The sequence below is a fragment of the Clupea harengus genome, chromosome 12 (assembly GCF_900700415.2).
Source record: "Clupea harengus chromosome 12, Ch_v2.0.2, whole genome shotgun sequence".
Taxonomy (NCBI): Eukaryota; Metazoa; Chordata; class Actinopteri; order Clupeiformes; family Clupeidae; genus Clupea; species Clupea harengus.
The window spans coordinates 18,753,018-18,772,630 of NC_045163.1; the positions used below are offsets into that span (position 1 = coordinate 18,753,018).

General features: G+C 46.2%; 1 protein-coding gene across 1 annotated transcript; it reads right to left on the minus strand.

The window, feature by feature from the left end:
* Positions 1-9,563: 9,563 nt before the first annotated feature.
* On the minus strand, positions 9,564-14,821 carry gtf3c4 (general transcription factor IIIC, polypeptide 4). The gene is made up of 6 exons (XM_031578239.2): positions 14,477-14,821; positions 12,967-14,154; positions 12,051-12,638; positions 11,609-11,739; positions 10,612-10,700; positions 9,564-9,836 (listed from the first exon to the last, which is right to left on the minus strand). The coding sequence occupies exons 1-6, from the start codon at positions 14,780-14,782 to the stop codon at positions 9,772-9,774; spliced, it is 2,367 nt and encodes a 788-aa protein (XP_031434099.1). The 5' UTR covers positions 14,783-14,821; the 3' UTR covers positions 9,564-9,771.
* Positions 14,822-19,613: the final 4,792 nt, after the last annotated feature.

Genomic DNA, 19,613 nt, shown 5'->3' on the forward strand with positions numbered 1-19,613 from the left:
TGAGCTATTACCTAGCTAGGTTATGCCACCAGAGCTTCACAACGTACTATTAGAATTTGACTTTAAAAAAACGAATGAAAGACCAAATGATAAACGAAAAAGCCATGTGAGAAAAATATTGGAGAGAAGAACACCTTGAACCACGAACATTTGAAGACACCACTTAGAGATGCAGCAGTAAGTCAGCGAACTGCAACATCGTGATTGACACTAGCTAGCTAACTTAGCTAATTATACAAAATATTTATGTCACAACCAATGACGGTAAAAAAATGTTTTAATTAAATAATGGCTAAATGTGACTACAATTAATTTGCATTGTCGCCTAAAAGACTAAGACTATGAATACATTTAAAGTGGCTGTGAAAATTGCCTTTTCAATTGGCCCCTCAGAAATGAACCAATTATGTCGTTAATGTATCCTGATGTGTTAGCTAACGGCCAGAGGCCTAGTTTGCATAGCATTAATGTAATTGAATGGTGTGTGTGTGTGTGTGTGTCTGTGGTCATCTTGAGTGCAAGAATGTGGTGTGGCAGAGATCACCTTACTGATGGTGCTGGGATGCTCGGTCAGCTGCCATTTGCCTGACAGCTATATTAATTAACGGCTCTCCCATTACGTGGTCTTAAAGGCAAATGAATAGGTCAGGCCAGCTACTACTGATGGGAAAGTAAGCCAGCATATACATGCTCTCTCTCACACACACATGTGCACATACACTCACCAAATATATACACAAACACATACATATTGCCGCACTGTACGCCATGTGGACTTAACAGCACTCAAGCACTCAGATGCTCCAAAATTCACACATATTCATGCATCCTTAGTGATAAATGGACGCACATGCACACATATAAACACATGGAGAGGTCACCCAGGCAATTGATGTGATGTACATAGTTAAGCAGGTACACACACATACACATTATCACACACATGAATAAGTCAAGCAACCACTGATGTGATGCGTATAGGCCAAGCAGAAGAGCTGGGAGGAGCAATGAGACGGACGTATCCGTTTACCCGTCTTCCCTCACCGAGAAAAACCACGTAAAGAAGCGAATGAATAAATAAAACCGTTCGCTCTGCTAAATCACTGGAGGAGCTGTCATCACCCATCAGGGAGGCTGATCGAGTGTTTTAGTGCTGAAATCAGGGACAGGAAACACGACCTTACAGAATTCGGGATAATCTTTCCACGAGCCGTGCTAATGAATGCTTTTCAATCAGCTCGTCATTAAGACTTTTAATCAGTTAGCTGAGTGAGGAGACACACTGGAAACCTGTGGTTGCCCTGCCTCTCCGTCTCTAAGGGACACAGAACTGCCAGGGACCGGGTGTCGGCACACCCAAACTTTTCCGTGTGAAGAAGTCATCCCTCCCACTCTTACATCATCATGACATCCCTGACAACTTAATGTAACTTAACTGTAAAAGGAGTTTTTATCAGCCAGTTAAAATACTTTGCTTTCTGAAGTTAAAATTGGTGACCAGATGCAGACCAATTCATTTTTTAATAGACTTATGGGAGCAGGCCAGATCTTTATTACATCGATTATGGTCATCTTGTTTTTTGTGCTGTTGTCTAATAATTAATGGTTGCGGTGAATTGTTTTCCCTAGTTTTCCCTGCTTTGCATTTCTTCCTTTTTTTTTCTTCCCTTTTTTCCCCTTAATAGCACACAGGTTTTCCCCACTCTCAGCATTTCATGTTTAATTCAATGGGCGCTTCTAATTGTTTTGCCCGCAGCCCGCGATTCACAATTTAGAGACAAATGAACTGATTTTCGGTGTAACCTCGCCTCTTACCTGGCTCAAAGGCCTGCCCGACACGGCATGACACGCACGGCTACTGCTACCATGGCGAGAGTCCACTGGGCCCCATCACGGCGGCCTGAGACAAACCAGGTCAGCGCGCGGAGGAGGCTCTTTTGTTATGTAAAACGGGTCCATTTGATCCCTGATGAGCACGGAAAGAAAAAGGGGGGCAGCTAGGGGAAAAAGGAAACCGTTGAGATAAACCGGCCTCATCAGATGATTAAAGATGCCTTTGCTCCAGTTTCCCTCCATGCATTACACCAGTGTCTTATCCGCTTTCAAATGCTGATCATTGCGAGAAGCGCCTCGGTTTTTTCAGTCTCTCTCTGTCTATTTAGGTGCTGTTTGTCTGTTATTTTCATACACTCTGCTGTCCACCTCTACGTCTCTTATCATTGTTCTGTGTCCGGTGTCTTTGTCATCCATCTAGCCATCAGAGCTTATCTTTTGACTGTCAAAGATTACAATTTTATATAGATATAATCATGTTTGGTTTGAACGGGTTAGTTAGTGGAAGGTTCAACTAGTTATATTTCTCATACATTTATGGTGTAAAGCATTACATCAGCTCTGTTTTGCAGGCAAGGTGCATTTTAAAGTTGACTGCACTCTGAAATTCCCCTGTACATCAGCAGATTTATCACATCTATGCTAATGTGTCTCGTGTACTTGTCCTGTTATTTATTTCCTGGTAATTTATGATTGCGGGGCATGTATTTTTCAAGCACACTTGCACATGAAGTGTCATGGCTTGACAGATCGTTTGTCAAAACACAGTAAATATGGGATTTAATTAGGGGTGCTTTGTGTCGTGCAGCGAGGCCCAGGCGGCTACGGGCAGATAATATTACCCATTGATGGGCACTGTAATTACAGCTGTAATGTCGCTCCAGATGACAGATTAAATTAATTAAAAGTAAGTCATATTTTCCAGTGCTTCACCTCTTGCTAGCCCTATCTCTTCCAGAGCCACGTACCCCTGGAGTGTTTACGTATGTTACAATGAGTGAGTTTTCTCATTCGCCCTTCTCCCCTCCCTCTCCAGTCTGCTCAGTTCCTCCCCGCAGCGTCCTCTCCTCCGCCTCTGTTGCCACTCTTTAAGTACACTCCACTTTGGCCACTGTTCTCCTTGTTACAGCCCCAACACGAGTGCAGACAATCAAAGTCTTTGGGAGCGCTGAAATATGCATGGCTATCCATGACGGGCGGATAAAGCAGAGCAATTAGCCACGTAATCCTAGAGCGGAGCAGACCATCGTCAGCTTTGGGGCTCTCTCTCCCTCTCTTGCTCTCTCCCTCTCTTGCTCTTTACCTCCCTCTCTCGCTCTCTCTCTCTCTCTCTCTCTCTGTCCCTCCCTCTCCCCGTATCTCTTTCCCCCGTCTCCTCTCTTGCTCTCCATTAGTTAAATGTACTTTGTGTGTCGACTCCCCATCAAATCAAGTAACACTTCCTCTAATTGGCTTATAAATTATACAGCAGGGCCCTGCATTATAATTTCATCAGTGGTAAACATTGCGGGGGCAGTCGGTAAAGAATCTATCCTTCATTAATTTCTTAATTTGGGGAGATGGAACGAGGGAGAGGAAAGAAGGAGAGAAAGGTGGGAGCGAGAGAGATAGAGAGAAAGAGTGAGAGAGAAAAAGAGTGAGAGAGATCAGGTCACCTCAGGCAGAAAAGAGGGAGGGATAGCTGGAAAAAAAGACGCAGAGAGGAAGATGCTGCCTGCGCTTTTGTTAATAGATGTCAGAAACCAGATCCCGGGGTTTTGTCAGCAGCACTAGCAAGGCAGCTCCCTTTCCTTCTCACATCCTCCACTACTGCCACCCCGCCCCCCCATGCATATAAACACACACACACACACACACACACACACACACACACACAGAGCCTCACCCCTAACTCACTCACATCTTTCCAATTTCACTTCTTCTGTTCCTTTTTTCTAATACCAACTTTATGAATATTTCATAACGAGGTCCCATAAATATTCATTCTAATAGTTTTGCATAGTAGTTATTACCGGTATTTCTTTCTTAAAAAAATACAAAAATACTCATTACGAATTCTGCATAACCAACCCTGCCGAAATAATCACACACACACACACACACACACTCTCCCAGCATAAACACAATTAGGAGATTTATTTTTGTTATCCTGTTTGCAAACACAGTTAAATGTTTATTCGGAGGGCAACAGTAACTCACTGACCTTAGCCAGGACTGTGGGCTTGGCATGTAAGCTTCCACCACTGAGAGGCAATTCTTTGCTTACTTAGGAAACAACCCATCTATATGAATATTAACCTTATCAGTGCTGGGGATGGAGAGAGGATAACGTCACTGAGGCTTCCATTGGAGTTCTGTAGATTAACTTCAGGAAGAAGCTGCAACATCTCAAACACATACTGTATATGAAAGCGCAACAAAAACCCGAAAAGACATCCTACCCTGTAATGGTTCTGGACCTGATTTGGCTTGGATGTGGTCAGTTTGCACCAGATCCCAGGCAGAATGGTCTTCCCTCTGATAGGTCAGAGTAGTGCTAATGGGTGGATGTCATTGGTCAGTGGTCATTACTGAAGTCCTGCTCAGGGCAGGAACAGTACCGAAGCATAGCTGCTAGAATCACTTCAAAGGTGGCCTTAAATAATGCCTTCTGATGCGTTGAATCATTTCATAATTTTAATGGAACCTTTAATAGTACTCAACAGAACATCTTGAGTAACCCAGTGATTCAGTAACTCAATAAGTAAGATTAGGCCTTGATTTGTTTTGGCCTGGAGAATGAAAGAACACGAGAGGACATATTTGTCAGTATCATCCACCATAAAGATGGCAATGAGGAATTATAATGATGAATGTAGCAATGATTACCTGCATTATTTGTGTTCATCAAATATCAAATGAACTCTCCAATCCCACTCATTAATAGCTGTGAGGCTTTGACAGTCTGACCCTTGACCCTTGGCCATCACAGCCTCTGTAAAATGTTATAGACATCATGACATTGAACATGTCAGTTCACGTAACGAGTTCTCCATGTTTAGAGTGGTATTTTTTTATGTCCTTGTGGAAGTACAAACTGCCATTGCCATTATTTATTCTAATGTTGGACCTATTACCTCTTGATTGTGTTATTCGCAAACCACTTTGACAACTGAGACAAATGCTTTAGTTAGGGTCTAGAAAATAGATCAAATCAATGATTGTGCTCTTAATGATTTATTCTATTGTCAAAGCACAATAATTTCATTATCATCAGCAGGTGAATAGCAGGGGAAAAATCCCAGGCATAATCTTCTGCAGACGTGGCACGGGAACTACCTCTGTCCCCGTAGCTGTCTCTGATGTTGAAATGATGATAGACTAACAACTTAAGCACTCCCTTTGTCGAGTCAGTGTCGTGACATGAGATTGGAGTTTTGTGATTCACTTCACATTGTATGCGTTCACCAAATTGTCTCTCCATGTCTCTCTCTTCTCTCTCTTTCTCTCTCTCTCTCTCTCTCTCTCTCTCCCTCTCTCTTTCTGTGTGTGTGTGTGTGTGTGTGTGTGTGTGTGTGTCCTGTGAGTAGGACTGTGTGACAACTCCTCTGATCTTTGAAAGACCCCCGATATTAAAGCATCAACTTTCAAATGAGCTTACATTATCACATTTCTCAGACGGGGGGGAAACCGAAGTGTTAAAAAAAGAACTACAAAGAGAGGCTCTCTCTTCAAACGAGTGAAAAGTAAAGAAAAGGGAAAGTCTGAGGGGAGACGTATGATATCCCGACACCTTACGGCAATCTCGGCAGGCAGGCCCACATCATCTGAATTCCTTTGGACGGCTGCCGCTTGGGGCTAGCAGATGGAGAGCAGAGTCTCCGTGTCGCACCGTTTTGTTGTTTGTTTTTAATATCGTCATTTTTTATTATTATCAGGATTTTGATCTTGGGGACAATAAATTATTCAGCCAAGTTTATATTAAACTGGCACAGCTCCTGTTGTTTTTGGGTCTGTTTTGTTTTGTGACGTGCTGCGTCTGAAGAGCTTGTAGACTGTCATTATCTTGTAGAGATATTTATCATCTCAATTATCCCCAACACAGTAATGTGCCATTGTGTATTTTTGGATTTAGCTGGTTTGGTCTCATCTGGAGGCATTCGTTTTGTTGCTGGGTGCAGAGTCTTTTTATTTTATTATTTTTATATTGTGCTGCAGGATTCTTTGTGACTGATCAGATTGTCTTGCCATGTTGACCAAGTGCAAACAAGCGCATTGAAGGTCACAATGTCACAGTCTTCAAGGTGGCAGGGCTGTATTTCGTAAACTAATTTCCTATGGGTCATGCTAACTCACACTAGATCATGAACACACACACACACACACACACGTAAACACACACACGAGGAATAAGGGTGGTGAGTTGGAGGCAGTGGAGTGTTCACGGGGGTTAATTAACATGGTTCTAAACAACAGCCGTGGCTCTGGCCTTTGTGTGGCCTAGCATTAGTTCCACACCAGTGCACCCGTACTGCCAGAAACAAGCAGTGAGACGCACTATTGACATCTCACCCCCTCTCTCCACACACACACACACACACACACACGGGAGTCACGGGTCAGCAGTCGAGTCCCCTTGGGCCGTTGTTCTGGGTAAAGGGCCATGTTAACAGTCTGATTTAAAAATCCCTGTAAAGCGGGAGGCTGCAAGACAAGTCCCAGACTGGCTTAATTACTGATGACAAGTTTGAGGCGACGCTCCTTTGCTGAATACTTTAACACCACAGAGGAAATGCATTCTCGGGGGGGAAACTGATGAGTGAGCGTATGTGTGTGTGTAAGTGTGTCCCCTTTTGACATCCACCATATACATGATGTTTATTATTGATGTCAGCTGAAATTCTCACTTCTCTTGGATGGAGATGATTCAGAAACAGAAAGAAAATAAATCACTTTTGGCGAGATAAAATATTGGCATGCGTTTAATATATGTATGAAATACATGGAGGCTAACGAGCCTGCGTAAAATTTTTCTCTCATATTTTTCCTTCAAATTTATTCCTATTTTGTTATCTGAATAAAATTGTGAATAAAATTAGTCTGCAAAAGGAGGGCTAGGCAGAAAATTTCCAAACAGCTCATATATGAAAACATTTATTTCAAAAACTCATTTCATACATAGTAAGATTTATTTATTTTTTGATTGTTTTTCCAGTGGCTTTCAGACAGTGGAGGTAATGCAGGGCGCCAATAAATACAGATGTCCCCTTCAGAATATACATAAAAACATCCTGAGGCTATCAGAGAAAATGCCACCATTACAGACTATCAAGGGGACTGACTGAAATGGTGTGTGCCGACAGAATGTTGCTTGATGCAGATCACTGGTCAAGCGCTAAGGAGGTTATGAAGTCTGGTCTCAGGTGGGATGCCGCCACCTGCCACAGAAACGTTAGAAGGCAGAATGATAAAATAACCATGACGATAGGTGCCAATGACAAGTTTCACACAACAGACTGACACTGTAGAGAGAAAACTGGCCTATGTTGCGTAAACAACTACTAACAAGAGAGAACACTGACTAAACTAAACAGAAGTGCTTCGCGGTGTAAATGATGTGAGTGTGCCGAAGTGTCTGTTGACATGGCGCGGCCTGACGTGAGAAGAGTTTCGTGAAGACGCCGCACACTTGCCTGGCGTACACTGCATCTTTTAGAATATGTTATCAAACGAGGGGAAAATGCCATTGAATGAAATGAAACACAAAAGCTACGAGGGCCTTGCAGCCCCTTCCCTGACACAAAGGCCATAAATATTGAATGCAGTGAGAGAAGAGAAATCTCTGTTTGAAGTCTAGAGAGAGCACAGACAAAGAGCGGGAAGAACAGGGGGGTGGTGGTGATTTGTAATTATGGTAGAAATGGTTCCTGACAGATTATTACACGAAAGGAAGGAGGAGGATCCATCAGAGAGTGAGAGAGAGAGAGAGAGAGAGAGAGCGAGAGAGAGAAATCCCAATCACCTCTTCACCATCGTCGGTCTCCACCTAACACAAAACCAACCAAACACGATCGCAGAGATAAGCCTGACAAACAAACAGTTTATCGGGAATTACACGCAGAGGGGGGGGGAGTGGGGAGAGAGAGAGAGAAAAAAAACACTCAAGACAGGGCCTCCATTTTGTTTTTCTGTGTCAGAAACAGAATATGGAATGAGTCTTCTGCCGTGTAAGAACCTGGTGGGTGTCACTCCAAGGGGAGGTTAATTACATTTGACGACATCCTTGTGTTCTCTTTTGTGACATCGAAGTAATCATCAGCGGTAAGACAGAACTGCGGGAGGTTAGCGGAGGCCACAAGAGAGACAAATGCCTTGATAATCAACCCCAGGCCTCTAGACTAGGACCTGAATATTATGATTACTTTGGAGACACCTAAGCAGCCCCCCACTATTCCGAACCTCCAATGGATCTCTTGATCAAGGGCCACTTTGCTTTAATGCATGCAATAGACCGTACGGTGAGGCAAGCCTGCGTTGATTGGCTCAATATCACATCAAACGCCTCTCCCTCGGCCGTGAGGGTTTAGTATTACTGGCTGCCAAACTGGTAATGAAAGCTGAGCAGCCTGGGAACAGGGAGGTTAAAACAAGGAAAAAGAGTAAGAGTGACTCTTCTCCGCTCTTTAGCCCCTTTTAAAAGATGGAAGTGGTCAGAGGCAGGTAGTTAGAGGCAACGAGGGCCTTTCAGGGAGAGGAGGGAAAGGGGGATTGTGGGTAATTATCTGTCCGGCCTCATCCGGGCCGGGGCCTGTCCTGATCCTCTGACACCCCTCACGTCTCGGAGCACGTAGCCTCGGGGCGAGCTCTCATCAGGTCTCGGGGCGGGGTGGGGGTGGGGGGGGGGAGCGGTGGGGGTGTGACAGCACTGGGGTTAGGGGGGAGTGTGGGTGAGGAGCCACGGGGATAAGAGCGGACGTGACGGGGAACTGAACATGCTCCTGGTCCCTGGCCAACAGCGAGGCCCACTCCAGCTTTGATCACCGGACACTGACCCCCTTGTAGGAGCTGAAGGCAGAGCCAAGGCGATACAGAGACAGGGCCTAGCGATGGAGGGGTGAACTGTTGTGACGTTGCCAGTGAATATGTCCACCACTGTCGAATGAAACGGGGAGGAAAGAGGTCAAAAAGAAAAGGGTTAATCGTACTTAACGATGTGCTGCGTAAAAGCCTCCCTTAATTAAAATTACCGTCACATCTGCACCCGCTATCCAGCCCTCATTATTTGGTCTTCTCATTACCCACAAGCCCCCTGGGGAAGGGACCCAATCAGTTTAAAACACACTTCCTCTCTCTCACACCCGCACTCATTCTCCTCATCTATATAAAGTCCTCCTCTGAACTCACAGAGAGGTGCAGGCGATGACTACCGCTGCACTGCAATATTTCCTGAGCCAATTAAAACAGACGCGTTTACTAAAACAATGTGGAGCGAGATGTGTGTGTGTGTGTGTGTTTGTGTGGTTCTCGTGGTGAAGGGGAAATGTATTCCGTTCCTCTACTGTTTGTCAGGGCAAGAACCAAAACAAAAACAAGTCTGATGCTCCTAAAAATATGCCAATACTTTCTGCCGAGCAAAACAGAATATTTAAAAATAATAATAATTATGCACATAATACTGCATAAAATGAACACTTTGTGAAAAGGGAGAGCAATGCCTTTCTACTGCCTCTCATGAAGGACCTAAGCGTAGGTTTCCAACGAAAAGAATTGTTTATTTATACATATAGACACACCAACATGTATATAAAAACTCTGCAAAATACCAAATAAAATTCACTCTCGTATGCTGATATGACAACATGAAATGGAGTTCTTATGGCATCTGTTAGCAGCATGGTCCATCCTGATTGGCTGCTTCAGGCATAGTGACCTTTGCCCCCCTCAGCGGCGGGTGGGATCCTAAAGTAGGGGGGAGTCACAGAATACACACGGTCCCTGCAGGATCCTCTTGATCCACTCCGGGTCTGGGGGTCACAGGGTCATAGAAGAGAGGGGGAACCATTAGGTCGGAACAGTGCATGCTGTACAGAGTCTGTAATGCTACAAGTGCTGTGTGGTGAGAAAGATGAAGCACCATCCCATCGGGGTTAGTCCTACATGAACAGGTCTTAGGACAGGCACTGGCATTGCAGTGGTCACGGGTTCAAGTCAAGGAGAGGAAAAACACTGAGACAGTGCCTTCTTTTTTTCACCACACACAGTAACAAAATTGGCTACATTTTAGGTTAGTGGTTTGTGAGATGCTAACATTTGATTGATTAACATTGATTTGTCATATTTAATCAGAGGCTGTAAGAAAGCACAAAAAGCTCTGAGTTTCATTGCTGACTTAAACTTAAGAGTCAAACAGACGTAATGAAAAGTGGGCCGTTTACTTTGTGCTGTGATGGACCTGATGGAGATGGACCTGCACATTAAGACCTCATTCGCACCCATGATCGTGACAAAGGTAAAGGGTGGTTTTAACTTCTATATACGAACAGAAAGTATAGGTGCTGCAGATAAGGTTAATCTCTCTAAACCCTCAAAACAAGAACAGACATTACGGTTGAATGACTATACAATGATGAAAACATATCCAGTATTGTTATTTAACAGCCTGTTTAACTGACTTGACATTTGCTCAAATCTAATCTTCTAAAAATGTTCCTTTCTTTCTGGTCACAGCTTGGGGGTGGGGATGGTGTGGGTCAGAGCTTCATGCTGACACTGACTGAGAGGAGAGGAGAAGCTTTTCACCTTCAGGCCCCGGCAGCCGAGCGATGCTATCTTGCAGTAAACAGCGCCTGTAGCTCACGGACTGGCATGCCTGGTATGAAAGCATACACCTGGAAGAAGACGAGATAAAGAAGGTGAGACACAAACACACGCTCAGAGGTGGTGGTGGTGGTGGGAGGTGTAGTGGCTGATTGGCTCGATAGTCACTGATATATCATGCACTTCCTGTATCAACCATAGGAGGCAGCACACACCACCCAACACAGGGAAAAGGTGAGGATCAGAGACCACGGTGGTTAACAGATAACTGGGTGCTCTTTGGGATTAAGGTCCAGACTTTGTCAACATTAAATATTTGGGCTGTTGTACTTCTTCTAGTCAACCATTTGTTTTACAAAAGGCTTGTTGCAGTTGTGGGAAAAAAAGAGGCAGTAATGCATCTTTTGCACTGAACCTCACATTATTCAGGTGCGACATTTTGCTCCAAGTGCAAAGCCAAATTTTTTAATAAATCCAACTCCAAGTCAGAGGTGTGTTAACAAAAGCATTGTAGATTTTTCAGGGTACTGCATCTCTGGCTGAGCCACATTACATAGAGAAACCCCAGGTTCCTAGGCAAACCTTATGATCATTTCCCAACAACAGGTTTACACTGAGCCTCCCTGCCTCCTAGGCCAAAGCACTAGGTAACTACTATTTGAAACCACTAAAATGCCTTGTAAGGGGGGTGAAGCTCAAGCTAACGGTGCAATTTTAAACAGAAAATAGCAAAGCTGAGTGAAGCATTTTTAAAGTTGTTGAATTTTTCTTGTTATCACAAGGCGCCACTGTATGTGGCCATCTGGAAGCATGGTTAGATGAGTGGTGGGTGTGACATTGGATGAGTATAGAAAAGGATAGTAACAATTAGAAAACTTTGGCCTTGTTCTGTACACCGAAAGCGCTCAGATGTTTTTGCCCAGTAATGCTCTGGAGTAGGAAACAGGAGGAAAAGGAAGAGAGGCAGGCTGGGTCTCACCTGAGCCACAGGTGGCCGTTTGGACACACGGCCTGCCGGCGGTCGTTGAAGGGAAGTATGTCTTTGCACAGGCTGCAGTACTCTGGAAACGTCTGCTTGTTCATCTTCTTACAGACGTGTCCAATCAGAACCTGAGGGGTCAAAGACAAGGGCCAAGTAATGAGTGGAAACTGGCGAGTTCAGCATTTCAAAGTGATTTAACATCCTGGTTTGGGTTTTGGTTCTGTTTTCCACTGAAAATTGCTCACTTACAGACAGAATCACAATGTTATCAGACAGCCGTATGTCTATCCTCTAAATATTAAACACACTGACCTCAAGCTGACATTTTCCACAATGTTTACTGGCATTTCCTCATCAGTCAAGCAGACCTTTGCAACTTTTAAGGTTGAGAAGAACGTTTTCAGGTCATTAGATTTAGACTAATCAGCCGTGCCCTCACCGTAGCCGCCCGGTCCTCGCAACTGTCACTGGCAAGGAAGTCGCAGACACCTCGCGTGGGAATGCTGGTGTTCTCCGTGATCCAGGTGTGCAGGTACACCTCTCCCAGGACCCGCTTCATGTGTTCGCGTGTCAGGTGCACCTCGACCACCTCCATCCAGGCCTGCACTTCATTCATCCTGTCCTCCTCGGCCTTGGCCCCCTTCGGCCCTTCCCCCTCTCCCTCCCCCTGGACCTGGCTCTCCTCTGCCCCATCACCATCCTCACCCCTCTCCCCCTCGTCCTCCCCCAACATGGGGGCTTTGTGGTCTTCGTGGTTGGGCCTCCAGCGCGACTCTGCGGGCGACTTCTTCAGCGACTGGTAGAAGACGCGGCACAGGAAGAGCTTGAGTCTCCACAGGTAGGTGGTGCTGGCGCTGTGCACCTTGTCGTCCAGCTCGTCCAGGAGGAGCGGCGGGATGCGCTTGTCCCGGAGCACCTTCCAGCGCAGCAGGTCCAGCAGGTCGGCCTGCCGAAAGAGATTCTGCACGCCCGACTCCAGCAGCTCAGTGGCAGCATCCTCAGGTGTCTTCAGCGTCACAAACTGGACCTGGAGTTGAGGACGGAAACTTATCAGATTTTCAGACTGAGCCATCAACAGCCTTGAAAGGGAATACCTTTCCTGGCAGAGTTGCCAGTCTCACCAAATCAAGTTGGGTCAAGGGAGAGGAGTTTTTGAGGGAACACTGAGAGTATTTGGTTGGTTGTTTACTTTATTGTTTAGCTAGTTATTTGTTCAGTTGCTGATTTGCTTAAGATCAGATCTAAGCCAATAGGGGTTGTTGTAGCTGGTATAGAAACAATGTGTACGGCGTACATTAGGTCACAAATACAAAGTGTGTGATCACAGGTGCCACACAGCATTAGAATCGCCTCACCTGGTAGTGGCGTTCGACCGGGTGCAGCCCGTTGGTCATGCCCTCCGTGGTGACCAGCGCCATGTAAGCACCGTACGGGCTGATGCTGATGCCATGCAGGCGTCTCCCGATCACACCCTCGGGCAGGGGCACCTCCTCCTGCTTAAAGATCACGGCGTTGTCCGTGAAAATGGGCGTGAGCTTCTTGACGTGGCCGTCCAGGGCGCAGGTGTACACCGAGCCGCCGTGGTGGCCGGCGTTCAGCGAGGTGATGGGTGTGGAGTGCAGACCGGTGACGTGAGAGTGGTGCACGTTCAGGCCAGCCTTGGTGATTAGCAGCAGGCACCAGAAGAGGTAAGACCCGCGCGCCGCCACCACCAGACTGCAGTTGCACTTGTGCTGCGGATGGAAAAGAGTCACGCAGCGGATCTGGTGAACGGGGATGCGGTCCGATTCGGGCCACAACACCACGGGTTGCCGCAGCGTGAAGTAGCCCTTGACGGCGCGGAGGTTGACCGGCAGGATCTTGACTGGCCCGGAGCTGCTGCCCACGATCAGGCCGCTCATGCGCCGCCCGCCGTGCTCGTACTCCCACCACGCCAGCACGCTGGGCGAGGCGACGCCCGAGGGGATGGTGTTGCAGGAGAGCACCGCGTCCTCGCCCTGCAGCGGCAAGCGGAACTGCCACACCACCAGGTCGCCGTTCTCCATCAGCACTGCCAGCAGCACCGTCTCTACCTCCTGGCACTTGTTGTTGGTCTGCACCTGCTGCGTGGTGCACATGCTCGACCACTCCATGCGTACGGGTGTCTGCATGCGGTAGCGCCGCCGCAGCTCCTCGGGGTCTGACAGTGGCGCAGGAGTGGTTGAGGAAGATGAGGAAGAGGATGAGCTGTCCGGTGCGACAGATGAGTAGTTACGGGACGCTAGCATTTCACCATACAGTTTGGTTAAGTCCGCCTCCTGCGTCCACTGCAGGCGTTTCCGGCTGCTGTGCACCGTCAGCCGGTTGTCCAGTGTGAGAGTGGCTAGCAAGCAGCGGCCATTGACGTCACAGCCCAGAGGTGACCAGCTGGTGTACTTGACTCCCCGTGGTACCCCTGTCTGGGGATTCATAACTTTGTCGATCATGAAGAGCTGTGACACAGTCGGGTCATTCGATGAGGCCAAGTCATTTTTCACTTTCGAGACTTCTTCCTCTGGGCCCACCTGTTGAAACAAGGTTGGGTTATTTTCAGGTAGATGAGGACTGTTTATACATCTCCTTTAACATTATTAGTAGGCCTAGATCTCACAATATGGCCCAGATATCAAGTTGAGACGACACTAAAACAAACTTTCTGAAGAAATACAGCATCTTATACTGTTGCTAATTCATAATGTTATAATTTGCGTAGGTCATCATAAACACGCAAGACTTACGATGTAAGGTTACACAAATAACCCATACACAGCTAAGCTAGCTAGCAAACTGTTTTGATTACTAGTATAGTAGAATTATGAAACAATGCCGGAGCCGAGTCAATCTTACCTTCAACTCGTAAACAGACTCCGGTACGGGAATCATGGTTCGGTGTAGAATCAAGTCCTGGTTATGAACATTAATATCACACACGAGCTCCACAACAGAGATACTGGTGGAGGTAGAAGCTGAAAGTCGGTGGTCCTCAGACCACGCGAGGGGCTCGAGACCACTGATCGGACTCAATAATTTTATCTCAGGTTCTCTCTTGACGAACGGTCCCAGTGCCATCCATGGGTCGGTCTCCTGTTCGGGTTCAGAAGCAGGTTCGTCCCCCACCCCATCTGGGGCACAAGTTGGGCTAGAAGCCGCCATTTTCCAAATGAAAAATAAAGATTCCGTCTCCAGGAAATTACAACGGCAACGGAGGAGGGACATACATAGCGCGTTTCTCGGTTGCCAGATGAAGACAACCCCCCAACACAACCTGACTGTCTCGCAGAAGTGTATTGTGAAAGACTGACTGCATAGACTGAAAGTTTAATTTTCATAACAATACGGTGGTTTGTACTTTTTTCTGGTTTTATAGTCACTTTTTCATATAATTATTGAATATGCCCTTGTTATTATATGATTATGACTTGAAAGAAAACAAGAAACATAGTATAATAGGTCATTATAAATAGGATACTACATGATTCTCTCCAGTAAATGCAATGCCAATAAATGGCTACCAATGTGATAAAGCACAGACAAGTGAATGATTGGATTAATAACTGTCCGGTAGAGGATCATTTATCAGCATCTACACTGCTGGTGCCATTTTACAAATTGTCACGCCAGCTGAGATTTGGAGTGGTCATTAATTCATTGTGAAAATATTATCTCCATCAAGCTCTCTGCTGCTTTTTCAGAGACTGGTGTGACAGGCAACAGAGTGGCATGTAAGATAATGCTTTTTTTACTGGCCAGGAAGAGTCAGGGGTCAGGCAAGCCTGTCTTTGTTGGACTCCGCTGCTGCCTTGCTACCTTTGCCTTGCTAATGCTGCCATGCTACCGCTGCAGCTCGCTGGCACAGCAAGGAGAGAGGAAAGTAGTGTGCAGGAATGTATCATCCTAGAGTGTTTTGTTCTGAAACAAATGGTTACAAATCTGTGTTACAAATATTATAATAGTGCCACACTCATTCCAGTGTCTCCCGTTTCTGTCATTTGTTTCAATAATCAGATGAATAAGTAAAGGGGAACCTGGGTGTATTTCAGTCTTAATGAAGCATGTAGCAGATGAATATTTCAGAGCCCTGCTGCGCATCTTTTTTGTGGGTTTTGACTCGCGTTGATCTCGGTGAGACGTGTAGAGGGGACTGTGGGATTAAACATTCATTAAAGCCTGTCTCTTAGATTCGACCCCTGCCTGTGAGCCCTGAGCTTCGGGGCAAACCTGGTCCTGCAGGACCTCTGGGTCTGTTGGGTCGGATCGTGTTCTAGAGCCAGTGGGTTGAAGTCGCTGGCATGTTCAAGTCAAGTTGATGTCCTCTCAGGCAGATTGAGTGCAGGGATTGGATGCTGTGGGCGCGCAATGAATTTTACAGGATATGAGCCACAGCATGTGTTTGTTTTTTAAAGCTATTTATTTTCACTTCTGACCACTTTTCCACCGTTGTTCTGCCGTATTAGAGTGAATGAGTGGGAGAAAGCTTGGCATGTGTAAATAACGTGCTGTAGAATTACTGTCTGGATGCATTATTATTTCTGCACGCTCTGTGTGTGTGTAGCCTCGGCGGGACTCGCTCTGCGTGTTCCTTCGTTCATGTTCCTGGGGGAGATTTTGACGCATGGCTCATCAGGCGGGTGTTAATCATTCAGAAGCGTAGACAGACACACACACACACACACACACACACACACACACACACACACACACACACACACACACACACACACACAGGCTCCCCTCCCGGGACAGCTGCTGCAGTACGTTACCCAAAACACACAATCAGTGATATAATCATCATGATGATAATGAAATGCATTTAGAGCACAGCAGCCCACAGCAGTTTCCTCTCTCTCCCCTTACGCTCCCCACCTCCTTTGGGGGACGGGTGAGAGACGTGGGCACGGGCGGAGATGCCAAGCAGCCGATTGCCCGTCTCTTCCCCCACCACCCCCCCTTTTCCCCAACACACCAACTACCTTCCCCCTTTCCTTTGGTATCCCTGTAGAGCTGTTCATCAGAAACTAGGCGGCAGGGTCGAGGGGATGTCCCACATGTGCCTGCCACTTGTACCCGCGTACGCTTGCGACTGCAGTGTCTTACCTGACAGGTGCTGCTCTCTGTCAGAGCTCCGCTGTGGCTGCCTGATGGAGGATAGGGGGGATGCAGGGGGCCTGCTCTGGGACGCCGTATCCAGGAGAGGCCTCCTCGCCCCCGCTGGTCCCCAGAGCCAGCAGCCGGGGCCCAGAGCGCGGGCTTAAGCCACCCCCGACCAGCGGGCATGCAAGCGCCGGACAGCAGGAAGCCCTACGCTCTGGAGAATATTTTTAGAATCTACTCCATGCAGTCTTCTTTTTCGCATGATTGAGTTTGAATCTGATGAAGGCAAGGTGACATGTCGCCTTGTCTGTCATTTGTGTTCAGTTTAGAGGGATTTTAGAGATTTGGTCCACAGTGTTCACAAAGCATGCAGCATTTAGTCAAGTCTGCTACCATTGGTATGCTTTTTTGTATAGCTGATTTGAGAATGTATTACTTTTAAAGAGAAATCAATTTGACCAAAAATTATTTAGGTTTTATTTTTTCTACAACAATACAGACTGGAATTAGACATACAAATCAGAAGGGTTTCAATAAAAAAACAGCAAGACTTTTATTTCTTTTTAAATCTAATATATTTTAGATTAATTCTAATCCTCTATTTACTGAGAATAGGCACACACACCCCCACGTTGTGCACAACCACATAACTATATTTCATTCTCATGAAGTGGAGTATATTGCTTACTTCAGTGCTATATTACATGTTTTTATTTACTCAAATGTTAGTGTGCTTTCCTGTTCCACATAATTGCTGTAGATAAATCATTCATGCTGCCAAAGAACAGGGTGCAATTAGAATTAAAGTCAGTACTGGGGTCACTATAGTTTACCAAAGTGCACTAAGTGTAAGTATTTGCAAAAGTAAAGCTTCTATTTTGCATCAGAATGGCTCATTACAGCTATGAAAATTAACACAAAAGCAACCCAGGAGACAAATGATCAATCCTATGGATGTGCTGTGATAACATATTAATATTTCATTATCTGCAATGATTAATTAAAAAAAGGCTTCAGGTCCTATGGTTGGGACAGCCACAGACACACAAGTACATTGTCCTGTGAGCCGGTACTAACCATCTCTCTCTCTTCTTTCTTTCACACACACTCACGCACGCATGCAGACACACCTACAGGCACACACAGACACACAGACACACACACACACACACACACACACACTCACGCACGCATGCAGACACACCTACAGGCACACACACACACACGCACACAGACACACACACACACGCACACAGATACACCTACAGGCACACACACGCACACAGACACACACACACACGCACACAGACACACACACACACACACACAGATACACCTACAGGCACACATACAGACTCTGACCCACACAGAGTCTCTGTTCACATTCAGTGGATTGTTAAGGTGTAGAATTCACCCCTATTAGGGTTAGGTTTTACACATTAGCTTACACCTCACCTTACACCCACGCCTCCACTCAAGCTAACACACACACACACACACACACACACACACACACACACACACACACACACACATTCTCTCCTTACACCCTAGCCATGGCAATGTTCTTGACCTGCTTTGTCACTCTGCCTATTTCACAAATCACATGTATTTGCAAATGACTGGAAGTATGCTGTGCTGTTTGTAGAAAAAAAGTAAATGTAATGACATGACGAGGTCTATTATCTCTTCTGTACTTTCTAAACAGAAGGAGTGAAATAAATGATTGTATTTGAAATGTGTTTGTGCCCCAATCAAGGAAAGAGGTTTTACTATAATGAATGCAATCCATTAAATCCTCATACAGATAGGAGAAAAACAGGTGTGTGTATTTTTTAGGCTTTTGTGCACTGTGAGTCACACCACGATGGAGGACTTGTTCCACTCTTCAGAGTAATGTGTGTGTGTGTGTGTGTGTGTGTGTGTGTGTGTGTGTGTGTGTGTGTGTGCTTCTATGTGGCTGTGTTGGTTTATTTTCCTCCTCCGCTGTATGGGAGCCATACCCGCTCTGTGCCCTGGGCCTGGCAGCTGGTGGTGGGCAGTGGGCAGAGTGTGCCCTGTGGCAGTGCCAGGGGAGGGCACTAAGGGCTGGGGGCTCAGGCCCACTCTTGCCCCTGCCTCTCTCTGGGTGATGGGACAAGACCGGACCGCCCATATGGCACTGAGCAAAAACACACACGCGCGCACACACACCCACACACACAGATATTAGTGTGTGTATTCAGTTAGATACGAAACTGGACGCTTTCCTACCGCCCCATCCAGTGTTATGGATGGCTTTGATGATTGGACACCAGCAGCAGTGACCGGGACAGTGCAGTGGATGTGTTACGTGATTGGACAGCAGTGGCATTGGCCAGAAGTGTGTGATGGATGGGTTTGGTGATTGGACAGCAGTGGCAGTGGCCGGGACAGTGTAATTGATGTGTTTGGTGATTGGACACCAGAGGCGGGGACAGTGTTATGGATGCATTTGGTGATTGGACAACAGCAGCAGTGGCCTGTTAGGCGGAAAGCCCCTTCAGCTCCGGGCAGCTTCGGAAAGTTCATATCAGCCATTACCAAGCTCTCTCCTTGACAAGTGTTAAGTAGGCCACTAAGGTGATAATTACTGTCACACCAAGATTGCCGCTATCAAGTTTTGTAATGTATTACCGGCAAGAGGGATTGTGGATCGAGTCCAATATTTGATGGAGAATTTCCTCATCTTATAACTTCACCTGTATGAAGTTTCCAATATCAGTTCAGAGGATGACCTACTCATCATCCGTGTTCCATTAACAAGAGTTTCTAATCAACAAGTGACCCATAGCAGACCCTGGCCAGTTTGACCTTCCTCATCCTCATCACTTGAGGGCTGAATTGGCCAGTATCTGGTGATTAGTCCTTTCTA